Source organism: Perca flavescens, chromosome 7 (genome assembly GCF_004354835.1).
Source record: "Perca flavescens isolate YP-PL-M2 chromosome 7, PFLA_1.0, whole genome shotgun sequence".
In the NCBI taxonomy this organism is placed as follows: Eukaryota; Metazoa; Chordata; class Actinopteri; order Perciformes; family Percidae; genus Perca; species Perca flavescens.
In genome coordinates, this window is record NC_041337.1 from 22,115,905 (window position 1) to 22,132,335 (window position 16,431).

At 41.1% G+C, this 16,431-nt stretch overlaps 1 protein-coding gene across 5 annotated transcripts in view; it reads left to right on the top strand.

Annotated features, from left to right (window-relative positions):
* casz1 (castor zinc finger 1) overlaps positions 1 to 16,431 on the top strand; it is a 74,609-nt gene that overhangs the window by 41,360 nt on the left and 16,818 nt on the right. For 3 of the 5 annotated variants that reach the window (XM_028583084.1, XM_028583082.1, XM_028583085.1), the window contains exons 2-6: positions 1,205 to 1,765; positions 7,445 to 8,345; positions 10,350 to 10,415; positions 13,081 to 13,177; positions 15,663 to 15,827. In XM_028583084.1, coding sequence (XP_028438885.1) covers positions 1,205 to 1,765; positions 7,445 to 8,345; positions 10,350 to 10,415; positions 13,081 to 13,177; positions 15,663 to 15,827 — 1,790 coding nt within the window. The remainder of the gene's footprint in view (positions 1 to 1,204; positions 1,766 to 7,444; positions 8,346 to 10,349; positions 10,416 to 13,080; positions 13,178 to 15,662; positions 15,828 to 16,431) is intronic. The other 2 variants (XM_028583083.1, XM_028583086.1) reach the window with 1 other exon arrangement.

The window sequence follows — 16,431 nt, forward strand, 5'->3', positions numbered from 1 at the left end:
TTAAAATGCTTGTCTGATCCCTGGTGGTTTAACTGCTTTTTTTGATACCATAAATAGGGTTTTACTCACGGTCGACTCCTTGCTTTTTAAAAGTTATTTACAACTTGATAAAGATCTGGCCTTGATTTTTGCGTCTGGAAAATGCTGTTGGAAGGTGAACTTTGGTGGCTCTGGAAATAAAGTGAAAGGTACTAGAGTGCGGTTTCTGCCCTAAAAAGGCAGCTCTGGATATGGAATGCGACAGGCAGCTGTTCCTGCCTCATCAGAGGACATGTTATAAAGATAGCCCCACTTGGGTTGAAATAATGCCACCCATTCCTGCCCCAAAGCATACTCTATCATGCTCTATTGTTCAGAGAGGCTGCACTGGGGGAAAAGATGTTGAGACTGTGCAGTATGTCATGTTAAGTAAAGATATGTAAAACATGGTAACTACGACATGTCCAATGTATCTATGTTACTCTCTTGGCTAGATCAACAGTAAAAAAAAAAACAGCAGATGGCAGAAAGAACTACGTAGCACATTATATTCCTTTTAATAAAGTGAAACCAGCAGCCTACGCAGTTATTGGGTCTAATCCCACTGAATAGCCAACATGAGAACACAGCTCCAAAAAGACCAAAAGTGCTCAGCATTTTTACTCTACATCCTGACAGCTTTAATGCTGTGCAGCCCCCCACTCAGTGGCGGGGCCACAGCCTCTTGAGGTGAGAGTGAAGATAACATTTCACAGTGTCTCTATAGCGCTGTCATGTGAAGGATTATGTAGCCGTGTATTTGCTGCTTGTAGTACCGTAGGGGGTCTGATACCTATCAGCCTTTGGTTTCAGCTGCCTGTGCTTTTTTTCTCCTTTTTTTTCCACCACTGCTTTAATCTCTGAGCTGACCAAAGAGGTGTGACTTAGAAAGATATGTACAGTATCTCTGTGTGTCCTTCCAGTCTTGCACTGTTATTGTTAAGTGCTTTTGGATGTTATTAATAGCAGCAGTCACTGTTGGTCAGTGTTTTTCCATTGTGATATTTAAAATCAGTACAACTAACTGACGTGGAAGAGCTGGTTCAAACTTAGTTTCTGGTGATGCTAAAAGCATTTTTAAAACACTTCTTATTGAGTACAAGTTTCTTAAACTGTAACACAGATCATTGTGATACTGAACAACTTAAACTCATATTATTTTTTGTTTGATTCTTGTTTCCATTAGCTGAAAGGAGTTTATGCACTGAAACGACCTCAGGAAAACCCAAGATGGCCGCCAAAAGGAAAGGTGGCTTAAAACTCAACGCTATCTGTGCCAAGCTGAGCCGCCAGGTGGTGTTCGACAGTAGCTCCCAGAATGCAGAGGGAGACCAGAGTGTAGCAGGAAACAGTGAGCGTGGCAGTTCTCACTACGATGACACTGAGACCAACTTCCCAGAGAGCCTTAACCTCAGTCAGAGCCTAGAGGAGGACCAGAAGAGACGCGAGGCCATTGAGAAGTGGGTCAACGGCGAGTACGGCGATGAACCGCCAGCTCCCGATGATGAACAGGAGCATGAACTCAAAGTCAGCAATGGCGAAGATGACCCTCCTGAGGGCGTGTACATGGTACAGCCCACAGGCTGCAGCGATGACGAAGACAACGTAGAGGAGGGCGAGCCAGTGGCAGGCTCTCAGGAGGACAGTTACCATGATGACAAAGAAGCTGAAGTCAGGCCTTCAAAAGACAGCACCTACATGCCACCAAGCGAGGCCCAAAGTCACCAAGCACCTTTCTCCTCTACAGGTACATTTTGACTCTTACGTCCTCCAATCTTTTTTTCTTCTGATGTCCCCGCCATACTTTGATTTATACTTGACCCGTTTGTACATCTTAAACCAACACTACATTTGCCCTTCATTCCACTCCATAGTATTAAAGGGCAAATGCTTAGATAGAGAGTGGGTGGCATTGCCATATCCACATAAGCTTAAGTGTGCCCATTATTGGAAAGAGACCCTCTAAAGTTACATTATGAATAGCCAGTAACATTATTACCGTAAAGACAGATTCAACTGGCAGGCCGGGGGAGGGGGGGGCAGGAACTTGTCAGTGTATGGTTAACTGCATGAAGAAATTCATAAATGGAGTAGGCTTACAACGTAAGGCCGTAAGGCACTCTCCCAGCAGCTGTGGGTCAAGAGCGCATGGCAGGACCAGGCTAAGCTTCATATTACACCCAGGATTACATATTGAGTCTTTGATTTTCCCTAAGCTCACTAAACTTAGCCACTGCTTCAAACTCCTCTTACATGGAGTTGTAGTCTGCGTGGAGGGGCTCAGGTTTTTTTCATAGTTGTCAAATCCAAGAGATCAATTGTCAAATAAAGTCAGAAATAGTGAAGTTATATTGCAGTGCTGTATCACACTTCAGTATGTTGTTATCTTCTCACAAACAACAGTGGCTCCATGTTGTGGCTCCACATATTTATTGTTAGACATGGACATTTTTTAATAAGTTGCTTCATACAATGTGCTCTCGTAAATGACTCATAATAACCTGTTTAATTGTGACACAATGTTCCCATGGTATAATTCATTGGTTATCAAATAGATTAAGCAGACAGGGGCAGTCATTCTGAAGTAGCAAGAGAATGTGCTAACAGCATAAACAATCTTTTAAGAAAGAACCCTTTACAGTTATACACTTTGTGGCCCTTGAAGCTAGATGCATACACACTATAGGAGAGTTTGGCCTTTGTATAGTAGGAGTTAAAACACAGAGCTGTAAAAAGGAGAAAAAACATAGCGTGGTTATATGAATAGATAAAGCTTGTTTCACAGACACACTGAGAAAAACAAATGCAATTTGCAGGTGAGACCGGTTGTTGCGGTACAAAAACAAGTTTTGTTTTGTGCTTGCGCACCTCACTTTAACAGTTTGTTGGTCTTTCATCTAGGTTTAGGTATGTACCTCAGAGTCATGTACACATGCTCTTTTTGTCTGCATTTTTACAGCAGCAGCTCTGGCCACACACAGAATTGGGGGCAGGGGCTTCTCTGAAAATGAAGCAGGTTTCATTTCAGATGCAAAGGAAAAAGGCTTTTAATTAGTCATTTTGTGTATATTTCATGGCCATAAAAACACCTGTCTGTAAATATGTATTACTGTTGTGTAGCAGACCTACACATTTCCCTCCACTGACTCCCTTACTACTTTACATCTCACAACAAAGCCAGTGTTTGAAGACTGCAGGCACACTGCATCAGTTGAAAATCTTGAGTGTTTTTTTTTTCGGAGTTGCTCTTTGTTGATTGTAACTAGGGCATCTATATTGCCATGTTTCTGCTCAGCTCACAATTAAAACATTTTTTTCTCCGCTCTCTCTCTCTTTCTCTCTCTCTCTCTCGCTCTCTCTTTCTCACCGCTGTCTTTCAAAGGCTGATGCAGAGTGCACATAATTATGCATATAAACATAGTGGCTTAATTATCTCTCACAACATCAGTGACAATGTAATTAACAAACATTGCAAGATCAATGAGAGAAACTGCGACCTTCAAAACATTTAACTCCTCACATTGAGGCATCGTGCGGATTTCCTATCAGTTCAAAAGCCCAGAATACTTTTCCTAGATAATTTAGATGTCGCATTAGAGCCCTCATAAGCCAGTCAATGGAAAAACCAATGAATAAAAACTATGAAAGCGATGACAAAGATGTTCATAGCGATGGATCAAACAGACTTGACCATGACTTCCATTCGCAATTCTGGGTTCACTGTAAAAGGTTATTGTTCATTTCAAGCTGTTTCAAAGCCCTCTCTATTTACTGCTTGTTAATTAACTAACCAAACCGCGAGGAAGTTTGAAGCTCCGAACATTTTTGTGTGTGTCAAATTAGTCCAAACAAATGCACATGTCATTTATTCAAAGCCACTCTTTATTAGGCTGCCACTGTCCATTTAAACAAAACACTCTTAAACTCATTTACTAACGTGAACACAAATTGCTTTTTAAAACTCTATTGAAATGATTCTACCATATAAAAGAATCCCACTATTTAAAACGTTCTCTGACTGAACTCCACTGAAAACATAGCATGTTATTAAAAAAAAAATGTTTTAACCACATGGTTTACATTATGCATGTGTGATTCAAAACTGACACCCTTTAGAGGGTATTCGAACTCTAGATTAGTCCATATATAGCCACTAGCATGCACCTTTATCATCAACGACACCTCTGCCTCTCCTGCCTGTCCTGTGAGCAGAGAAGCTATGCCACACTGATGGCCATGTTTGGTCAGCCAAAAGGAGATATAATGCCCATCTGTTATCATATCTGGGAGGGAAAATGTGGCCTAATTGCCTCAAATATAGACAAGGCAGGTCTGTGTTGTGTGTTGGGTTTTGCTTGCCTGAAGTGTCAAGATTAGGAACCACTTGTTTGTAATTTTCCAGTGACACCAGAGAGAGTGCAGAGCGAAATGTCAGATGTGAGGATTTTTAATGTTGTTGGGTTTTTTTTTTCCTTTGGATTGGGGTGGGTGGTAACATTACTGTTGCCATTCTCACCTTAACCCATACACCCATACATAGTTCCCACCTGGTGTCAGTTAACATCATTAATAGGCAGCCAGATACAGTAGGGCTTGAGTAGAAAACTCATTTACATGGTCTTTTAGAAAGGTTATCTCCTGTCAGTCCCAGTCATAATCCTTTCTAGTCCAATCATTTGCCTTTCATTGATATCACGCCACATGGCTCCACTGATGAATAAAGAGACTCTGCTAATTTTTTGGAGAAGGTGATGATAATACCATAAGAAAAAATAATAGGAAAAATTAGATGTTGGTGCTTCCATGACATAAACCGCTAATCTCTCTGCAATAATTAGCAATTGACTGAAAATAATAGATGTTTTCTTTAATCTGATACCTACTCCAAAGCAAAAGTCAACATGCATTATCTATCTATTGCCAGTCAATGCAGAATCAACCTGAACAATTTTTTAATTATTGGTGAGGATGATTTAGATTTTTCTTTCATTTTGGACATTTTGAAAATTACATTTTGAAAATAACATCTATTCTACCTTGCTCTTTTTTCCATACCATCCCGCACTCTGTAAAGTGTAGTTCCATTTTCTGACTCATACAGTGCTGATGTGGGTGGGTCTGCCCTAACTTTAGAGCTATATGATATACTGTGTCCTGAGGTGCCTGTACATATACAGTAGCAGTAAACTCTAACCACCAAGCCTATCAACACCCAAATCAAATGAGAATAATGTTTAGCCAAATTACAATTTACATGGACATGTTTAAATGTGTATTCAGTAATCTTTTATGTCATGTGTTATTACCAGTTGAACAGCTCAAGGAAACACAATAACTTAAGTATAAGAAAAGGTAAATTGTACTGTACCCTGCAGTAGATACTTGTATAGAGTATTTCACTCAATACATGTGTAACATGGTAGATTTGTTGACAGGATCTGTGGCAAACATTAAGTTATTTCCTCTCAAATACCTGATCTATTTCTGTTAAATGTTTCATGCCCTTTCGATCTACCAGATACTCTTTCATACTGAACCACCGTGCAGAGGAGCAACCCCAACGCAGTGAATGGAAATTTGGAGATTATTTTACATGCTGGGCATGAGATGTGAAAAGCAGGGCACAGAGACTGATTTAGCAATAACTGAGAAATCTGAGACAAGAGCAGAAATATTTGTGTATTAATTACCTGGGTGGTAGGTGGTATTACTTCTTACGAGCTCCTGTGTTGAAAGTGATTGATAAAAAGCAATAAAACATTGAAAAAAAATAGTTTTGACCCTGGTCCTGTGACAAGGATGAGTTAAGAAGGCCAAAGCTTTTACATGACCCAGATGAAATTATCATCAAGTGCATTACTAGCATGTCTGTGTTCTGGTATCCTGCCCAACATGCAAACTGACACAACAGGAATTTATGGAACTGAGTTGGATCAGCAAACTGTTCTTCCTCTGTTTGTTTCTGCCTTACACACTCTTTCTTCATACCTTTTCCTCTCTTCTTTATGCAGAACTTTGTCCCTCCACTGCTTTCAGGCAAAAGTCATTTTTCCCTTTTCCCCACTCTCTGACCCCTTGCACTAACCTGGATGAAAGTTAATGGGCCAGAATTAATCTCCACATAATGCAATTAAACTATACATTGACTATATTTCACCTATGTCCTTGGGGAAGTTGTCCAATTTAATGGACTCTTAAAATGAAGGTGGTGTTTCAGTTCACAAATGTGTAAAAAGGAAAGAATTCATTCTTTTGACTCTTGAAGGTGACACAATAATCGTGTTATTTTCAAATACCTTCCACTAAGCTTCATAGGGGATTATGAATTGCACTTAACATGCCATAATGTCCTAGTTGATAGTAGTTATATTTATGTAATTTTCAAATAGTTCAGCATCAGTCGTCATGTAAAAATCTGTGGCCAAGTGCACTGATAGTTTTACATCTTTACTAAGAAGTTCTAAAGGTCCCCATATATATATATATATATATATATATATATATATATATATATATATATATATATATATATATATATATATATATATATATATAAACCTCAAAAGTAATTATTTCATGAATTTCCATAACAAAACATAAAGAGCGTATAAAATCAGAAGATGTTTGTTTATTCAGTTTGTCCTTTGGTACAGTCACCTGCAAATTGTGCAGGGCTGACATAATGCAACCAAAACAGGAAGAGCATTGCCTCACACTGCTTGTTTGTAGACACATAAATACACAGAGATGTACAGATGCTGCTCTAGCGTGCAGGGCAGAATCACTTTTCCTGTTTTTAAATTTACTACAGTTCTGCAATAATGAGGATAGCATCATCAAATAATGTATTGTTCAGAACAAGAAAACTATAATTTAGTAGGTCAGCAGTCTTCCATTATCACAACATAGCAGTGTGTTTCCCAAAGTATGAGAGAGGGTTGTTTTAATAATTGGGCTGACCAAATATATTTTCCACTTGTAACACAAAGCTAGTGCCAGATTACTTCATTCATAACTTATGTATTTGATGCCAAACCAAAAATAAATTGTTGAACATAGACTATCCTCTTCAGCTACCAAGCTTAGCAACAGTGCGACTATCAGTCAATATGAAGCGAGAGAGAACCATTTGGATGACTGATTTAGTGACATGAATTTGGCCATTGATTAACACGTCTTGAGCAATGGGTTAATTTGGGTTCAGTTTCACTACTGAAATTAAAAAACAATCATACTTTTATATATCGGAAGTAAAGACTTAATTACAGTAATGCTAGACAGCACCAATGACTCTAAGGTTTTAAGCTCAATATGTTTTGTGTTTTTTACTTTGCTGGTAGCAGATTTAAAAGGACAAATCTGAAAGCAGTTAAAATAATTATACCTTTTACATAGAAGCTCACTACTCTACTTTTTCTCTGTGCAGGAGAAGCATCTGCCCTGCGAGACTATGCAGCCAACACCATGAATGAATTTTTGGGAATGTTCGGTTATGATGACCAGCAGGTAAGGGGTGAGCTGACCAAGAAGATCAGCTTTGAGAAGCTCAAAGCTGCTACCTCAGACCCCTCATCCCTCAGCAGTGAGGAGGCCTCACGCCGTGCTCGCTTCTCCAAGTACGAAGAGTACATTCGCAAGCTAAAAGCTGGGGAGACCCTACCTTGGCCCATGCATGCTTCCCCACCCAAACCAGACGACCTCAACCCAAAACTGGCCCAAGACAAGAGCGCTACCATGCTCCAGACGTCTGGGTGCCTCCCAGGAGCCGAGACACAGATCTATCCCCCCAGCCTGGACCACAAACAGCCAGGAGGACCTCAGCTGAGCACTTCTCAGCCACCAAATCCCTCTCACATCCAGAACATGGCATCCCGAGCCTCCAAGTATGACTTCTTTATTCAGAAGCTGAAGATGGGTGAGAGTTTACAGCAGCAGAATGGCAATGCTTACAAGCGACCCTCCAAGTACGACCTGGAAAACGTCAAGTTTCTGCACCTCTTCAAGCCTGGTGAGGGCAACCCTGACATGGGCGGTGCCATCGCCTTTAAGACTTGCAAAGTGGGCCGCCCTTCGAAGTATGACATCAGAACAATTCAGAAGCTAATGCCAGGAAATCCCGAGGCCTCACTGATGCCCAATGTCCTCGCTACAGCACCAGGAAACCCGGGAGCTCCTGGTGTCCCCACCGTGAGCACAGCTGGGGCCAGCATCGCTCCAGGGCTGACAATAGACCAGACAGGACACTTAAGCTTCAATGCTGCTGACTACCTGAAGTCCAGCTTTTCCAAGACTGACTCCATCACCACGGGCACTGTGTCCTCCGTTAAGTAAGTCTGCTCAAACATCATCATAATTGAGAAACTAGAAAGTAGTCAGAGAGTACATATTACCTCCGCCAAGGCTACACAATGCTTTTTATTAGTTTTGATGCATCAAATAAATAATGAGATAAATAATGCAGATTTTTGAGAACTTTATTCCCGTCTTTTTTTTTTTTTTTTTCAAAATGGTAGAAATCTGTGTAGCCTAAATGGGCGTGGCCTATATGAATAGATACATGTTTGACCAGGGAATCGAGGAAAATTATCGCATTATCCACACCTAAAACTAGTGAGTTGCTCCTTTGCCCATGACTGGACTTCCCACTAAATGTAGCAGATCAGTACATTTTTAGCTATACAAACAATAACAAGCAAACAGACAAACGGTGCAGAAAGCAGAACTTTTGTAGAGTTAACAATAAGGAAATAAATAAACAGAACTTGGAGGGCAAGAGATGACAGCATGTATCCCATTACTTCCCAACCCTTTTTTATTGGTAATTGTGAGATGTGTGCTTATTAACAAAACAGTATGACATACTGCATTGATTATTTGCACCAAAAAAATGCATACCTCTTAAAAAGCCGCTGATGAAAAGCATAACTTGTCCATTAAAATTCCAATTTAAAGTTTATTGGTGGATTAAAAAGATTCCAAGTTCCAGTGGAACACCTTGGAGCTAATGTGAAGCTCACATACACTTAACTGCTACACTGAGTCAGTTATTCTAACGCAAAGGTAATTGCTACCTCTACAGCAGCCAACAGGAATGTAGTGTGAAATAGCGCATAGCGCCCAATAGATCTACGACATGATGAGTTGCGAAGGCACATGAAGTGTTTACTCGCTGTAGCACTCCATGGAGACTGATTTAGCACAGTCATCGCAAAGTGACTGACTTCTTTCGTTTGGCTAGGGTGTAACAACTCTCCCTTTAATTACTTTGGAGCCATGACTAACCTCCCGGCGAGTCACAGGGGCCGACTCTACACTGCCTGACGAGTGCACTTTAAAGGAAGCAAACGAGGGGTTTGGGGAGCTAGCCTACAGTCGTGTGCACTACCAGTAGGAAACAGCTCCCAGAGTCTGTTTGATTGGTTTTGACCTTGTCTCTAGTTAGTCAAGACCTATCAAAGACACTGTTCAAGAGCCCTCAGGCACCTCTCCCTCAGGCTTTGGCCTTTGTCAGGTTGGGGCTCAGTGGAGCTGCAAGCTTGGCTAACTGACCCAGTCTGGTGCTTGTATACAGGGAGGAGAGGGGGGGCTAGTGAGAATGTTTGGCAGCGCATCCTCCCCTCTGGGCCAGATTAACCTCAGGTCATCCCCAGTGCGGAGCTGCTCACATGGAGCTAAATTCCATTTCTGAGAAGGAGCAAGCAGAACCAATACTGTATTATGACTGTCACTGTCTGCTACCACCTCTATGAAGAGAATCACATCACAGGTGACAAAAAGCACTCAGCATTCCTCAGCACCCCTTTGTAATGTGATTAATTCCTCTCGATTTCCTGTTTTGAATTGAATCTGATTGAGTTGAAACTGATCGAGTCAGCCGATTAGGTCAATCCATATGCATTTGAAGCTGCAGTATTGTCTTACATCTTTGTTTGAACTGAGTCCAGACTGATTGGAGACAACCTGATATCAGCATTAGAGCCAAAGCCCTTAGAGATTATCAGAAAAGACCTTTTCCGAGCTTTTCTTCCATATCCCCATTATCCAGTTTTGCATATGAGCACTCACCAAAATACCCCCATAAAAGATTGATGTCCCTTTGCTCCTGCATTTTGCCTTTCATTGGTTGGGAGACCATGCATCAAAGTGTGCGCCTTCTATCCCTGATTCATACGGCACATGAAAACGCTGTTGTGCCACAAGAAAATGTATATTGATAGTCCAAAGTTTGGGTGTGGCTTGTAAGTAAATATTGTGTCAGTTTGTTTTTATTAACAACAGTCAGCCCAACCTCACCATTAATCCTATCGCTTTTGTGTTTGCTATTGCATTAGGAATGGCCTGCCACCAGATAAACCCGCCAGCGACGACATCAACCTCTACCAGAAATATATTGCCAGGTATGCAAATCCCTCAATGTGCTACAGCAATGAAAAAAAATATAACCAAAACAGATACACCTTATTTTTGTATCCACTGATGGTGATGTAACTAGATCGTAGACTGGTATGAGAATGTTCTGTGTGCAGTAAATTGATTAAGAAAAGACTCCAATGTATGTGCTGAGAGGAAGTAGAAGGATGAGGGGTAATGAAAGTGAAATGGTTTGATGGTAGCTTACTGTAACTGGTTGAGTAAATGCTTGCGGTGTGTATAGCACTAAAACATTGAGAAGATAATTCTGTGTAACTCTGTACCGTTAGCTGTGACTGACACAGAGAGGATATGAGCTTAGGCTGGGTTCTTCTTGAGTTCAGCCGTTTATTGTTGAACACACGAGGAACTGACTGATCTAAAAAGTCTGTCATTCACACCAACAGAGACAAAAACATCAGGGGAGGGGAGGTATCTTGCATTTCAATGGACACAGAACAATGTCCCCCATTCTGGATTCATTTTGAGCCGGCACTAAAAAGGTGATTATCATTTGTTTGTTTATTCCGTTTAAAAAGAAAGAAAAACAGCATTTGAAAAGCCAAAGTGGCTTTGGCGTTAATGATTACTTCTCCAAGCCATAACATGAAGGGCACAAATCAAAGCCTTGGCACTGACAGACACACACACATACACACACGTCCTATTCTGCGCACACATACACACACAACCCCTTCCTTGGACTGATTACATTTTGCAAGAAGATTTAATTAAGGAATTTTTAATGAGGCTTCTGCTGGCACTGCCAAGAACTGTTTTGATATTTGCGCTGCATAATGCATAAAATTTGTCTAAACATCTCGGCAGTTGATGCACGGGGAGGCTGCAGATAAGCCCAGATACAGTTTCAATTTCCGTGTTGGGGTTGGAAAAAAGAGAAAAGAAAGAAGAGGAGGGAGGAAAAAAATGGAAAAGGAGGGCTCATAAAAAGGGCAAATGTAGCACCGACGGGGGGAGGTAGAAGCAGGGGAGGGTCTTCTTTGGAGCTAGGGCTAACGAGTGCACACTAAAACTAAAAACCAGCTTTGTAAACATGTTCATACCTAATCCTTGTGAAAAGAGAACAAAAAGTTCATCTCCTCACCACACTACAGTTTGATGTTTTAAAGAGCTTCCCTGGTAGTGTTTAGTTGCAGTTTTCAGTCTTTAAATGCTTTCATGCACCCACTATTGCCTCTGCACTTTGATCTGTGTATCTCTATTGTAACTAGAGATGTGCTGCAATCTCTGTATCGTGGCGATATTAATATTTAATCTGCTGCTGAATAGCAGCGGCCCATTAGGCCCCCTGACGCGGCAAGTGGGAATTGTCCAGAGGCAAAGTGATACAGCTGGGCAATGAGCAGAAGGGTGGGCCATAGTCTTGGGGGTGGAAAGTGAAAATGTGTGTGTGTGTGTGTGTGTGTGTGTGTGTGTGTGCGTGCGCGTGTGTGTGTGTGTGTGTGTGTGTGTGTGTGTGTGTGTGTGTGTGTGTGTGTGTGTGTGTGTGTGTGTGTGAGAGAGAGAGAAAGAAGAGTATAGAAAACACTAATGCCTGGGACATATGTTGGCTTTAATGTGTGCACACACGTAGTTTGACTTCTGGTTTTGTCTTTTATAAAAGAGCCATCAAACCTTCCTGAAGCCCCCTCTACCCCCATCACCATTTTCCAGACACACACACATACACTCTCACAGCCAACTTAAAAAGAGTAGTGGATATGCCGTTCAATTAGCTTAATGAACTCAGCAAAGTGATCTGTAAATGCAGCTCTGGGATAATCCTAACAAGGAAAAAACAGAAAGAGAGATGGAAAAAATATTACTTAGCCCCCTTTTCCCCCCTCTCCTCTGCACTAGCAGATGGAGCTCTTGGCAGCAGCAGTGCAAATGTTTATTTGTGTGTTTTCACTGGTAATTGGAGGATTTTAACAGTCATCATCGTCAGGCTTATAATCACCACCGTAAAAGTGGCTGTACTGTAGCAAGCAGCAGCCTTTTTTTTATCTAGCGCCAGACTAAATTCTGTTTTTCGGACTCCAGATGAGAGAGTGAAAGGGTTTAGGGTGAAAAGTAGACAGAGCTGTTCCTACATCTCAGAATACCTGACCCTTTTCCTCACAGAGTAAAACTGTGGTTAACCTGAAAGAACTGTGCATTGATTTGACAAGGTTTTTTTTTTTTTTTTTTTTTTTTTTTTTTTACAGCGTTGAGAAATAAAGTAGTCATGGGGTTCCCGATCCTTGAGTGGGTGTGTGTATGCGTGTCGAGGGAAAGGGTTTCAGTGTAATAAGTGTCTCTTACGGCTGCTTTGGAAATAAATGGAGCTAATTTGGTTGAAATTGGTGTGACAGATGGGTAAATTGTTGCAGCAGTGTGGAAAGTAGAAGTCAGTTTGAAGGTGTTAGCTGTGTTACTTTAAAGGTGAGACGAGCATAATGTCTTTGAAAACTCCTTCACCTGTTTTTCTTTTGTGCTGTTCCTGGTATTTTAAATAATGTATTCACCAATCGTTCTCAATTTGCTGTTGATTATTTTTGAATCACACTGACATATTTCTGAGCTGCTTTGTCATTCAGATTTTTCATCCCTGCAACTGCGGCTGTTTAAAATGTTTAACTGTTGAAATGTTTCCTGCAACTTGGTTTTCAGATTCTCTGGAAGTCAACACTGTGGACACGTGCACTGTGCCTACCAATACAGAGAGCATTACCACTGCATGGACCCTGAGTGTAACTACCAGGTGAGCGTGAGTACTTTACAACTTTTTTGAGCATCACTCAAATACACATTTTCTCCTGTATTCTGCAAACTTCAGTTTAACTTTAGTGTCTCACAGTTCAGTTTCTCACACAATTAGAAAAATAAGACAGAGGTAATTTTGTTTCAAGTGCCTCCCTCACTGGTTAAAACTAGTGAGTGATTTAGTTGCATTGTGACAAATTGGATGTGGTGATCCTAGGATAGACAAACAGGATAATGTGTCATCTTTTCATTAGTGGTCACAACCCAGCCAAAGTCTACACAGATGAAAAGTCTGTTGGCGTTTGATCTGCCGAACAGGCTGAATGTTAACATCCGTTCAGTTTGCAGGCGTCTTCCAGTCACAGTTGATCTTTGACAGTTGGCCTTTTATCACAAGGGTTAATTGTAAATATGCTTGAAATATGCCTCTTTTTTATCTATGTGTTCTTTTTTCTAAGACATCTGCCACTGACTAGGGGCCTGCCTTTAATCCCCTTTCACGTTATTAATCTCGTCCTGGTCCCAGGAGTTGTCATGTATGGCGCAGGAAGGAGAAAAAACACAAAGCAGATCATAATACAGGCCTTGTGTTTGCTGTAGCATATGGCCTGAGAGAGTTAGACAAACACAGGAAGATTTGTCAAAGATGTCAAAAAAAAACATGCACAGCTAGGGCTGTGTGTTTTCCTTCCTTTCCTAACAATTTTCTGAATTAAGCCATCTTCAGCTCTAATCTCCTTTGTCTGCTCCTGATCAAGAGAGATTACCGCTCAATAAATATTGTTTATGTGGTGAAAAGCATTACAGATCTAAGCTTTCATTTTCTGCATGAATCCTACTTCACAGTCTGATAGGTCACATTCTTGGAGGAATACAAAGGAAAATCATTTCATGTCATTATTTAGAGTGTTAGTTCAGGTTATCATGGCAATTTCCACGGTCAGGTCCACATTGCTCTGTTGCTTTTGCGTTGCGTGGAAACACAGATATGCTCTGGAAGCCAGCTCTCTGGGATGTCAATACCCTGAAAAAAAAGCAGGCAGTGATGAGCAGCCCCTTTCGAAGCGATAACTCATGAAATGTTACATGACACACACTCCTGGAATATTATCCCACTGCCAGCCTGCGGGCTATTGGCTGAGTCTTAACATTCTCCTTTCATGGGCTTGTACATGAGGGAGAGTGTGCATCTTGCCACACTAGTGGGAATCCTAAAATAAATGTAGCAAGTGGCTCCCAACGTTCATCACCACTCAACTGAAAATGAGATCTTTTTCCCAGTCAGCTCTCTCCATGGCCTATTTTGGACGGCTTGATGGATCGAATGGACCATGACCGCAGTTCAACTCATCACTAACCATTAGATACCAGAAAGCTGAAAGTCCAGAACTGAGCTCTGGATTTTTCAGGAAAATTGTTCAAAACGCGATGAATCCGAAGCATTTATCAATTAGATTAAAAATCCTAAGTGTTTGCTCCTACAGGAGTCAAACATCTCAGAAATATGCAGTGGGAAACAGGCCAAGAGCAAAGGAATCAACAGCTGTGTGAGATCTTAGCTTTTTACGTGTGTGCGAGTGGAACTCATGACACAAAGCAATTACCCTACTTTGTACAGCAATTAGTTGCTTTTTAGAATAGTTCTTTTTGATGTTTTTCCCTCAACTGGAGATAAATATGGATTGAAGACAGAACAGTCTCATTGATTTGCGCTCTCCAGTTACAGTTTCTGTAACATCAGCTTAAGCCCAATTACAGCAGATTTGGTTGCTGCAAGTCTCTGTGGAGTGACTTTTCTGTTTCCCTTTCCTGACTCCTGGGTGTGGGAGGGATTTTTTATTTATTTATTTTGTAATTTTAGAAGGCAGGTCTCTTAGCATATTCACTCATCATTACAGGTGAAGCCTGCACCAAAAGCAAGTGTTAATGCTTTAATTAAAAATGGAATCATATCTCAGCGAATTGAAAGGGAAAACGTTTTTTTTGGTTCGCTTGTTTGTTTGTTTGTTTCTGTTGTCTTGTGTTTTCCCCTGTGCATGTCTGAGAAACCATCTGCATGGAACATAATTTTTCCAGAGACAGAAACATCAGAACTGTGATCTTGCATGTCAATTGATTCATCTTAATTAAAAAAAAAAATACATTTTGGTGTAAGGAAAAATTAATGTAGAAACAGTGGGTGTATGGGGAACATACTTCATGTTCCATGTGAAAGGTTCTCCTGTGCTTAGAAAGTCTTTGGTGCTGCTTTTGGATAGGACACAGCTTTGAGATATGCAAAGTAAATCAATAACCACAGAACGCATCATCTTTAAAGACATTGTGGCCCTCTACATTGCGGTGTGCACAGCCCTGCCCAACTGCCAATTGGCTCCTGCTTGTTGCAGCTGCTGCTTCCACAGAGATTAAGTGACTTGTTGCTGATTCTGTGACTGGTTTGAATAAACACCAACCTGTTGCCGTACATTTCCCCTCCTCCCATTTTGCAGAGGTTTACCAGTAAGCAGGATGTAATCAGGCACTACAACATGCACAAGAAGAGGGACAACTCGCTGCAGCATGGCTTCATGCGCTTCAGCCCTCTGGACGACTGCAGTGTCTACTACCATGGCTGCCACCTCAATGGAAAAAGCACCCATTACCACTGCATGCAGGTACACTACAACGACTCACACCTCCTCCTCCACCTACACACATACCCACAATAAACCCACAATAACATAGAGGCACACACACACACAAACATGGAAACAGAAAAATATCTGCAAATATGGCCACACGTGCCTAAGCATTACATACAGTACAAATAACCCACAACTCACATATGGAAAAAATTTGAAATATGATTCATCATTAAATTTACATTCCAGAGCCACACAACAAATGTGGTTGTCAGTAAACCAGATCTCACACGGTCCATATAGAGCCTAAAGCCCGGTTCTGTATGAAACCGACAATGGCCCGATCTGGGAAGTCGGGCCGCTCGTACAGTAAGACATACACGACTACAGGATGTTTGAGAGTCACACAGTTTACCTACATCTGTGAAATGGAATTACAGTCCCACACTTTTTCCATTTACACCAAAGTGTCTTTAAAGAGCAGTTTGGCAAAACGTGTCCTAAAGTAAATAAAAGAAAATTGAAAAAGAGTGAATACACGTGAGGCTGCTTGCGCTCTCCCCACTTCTTCACTCTCTCGCTCCTTAATTGGCATGGATAAAATTCAGTAAGGTGTTTATATAAACTACACATTTTT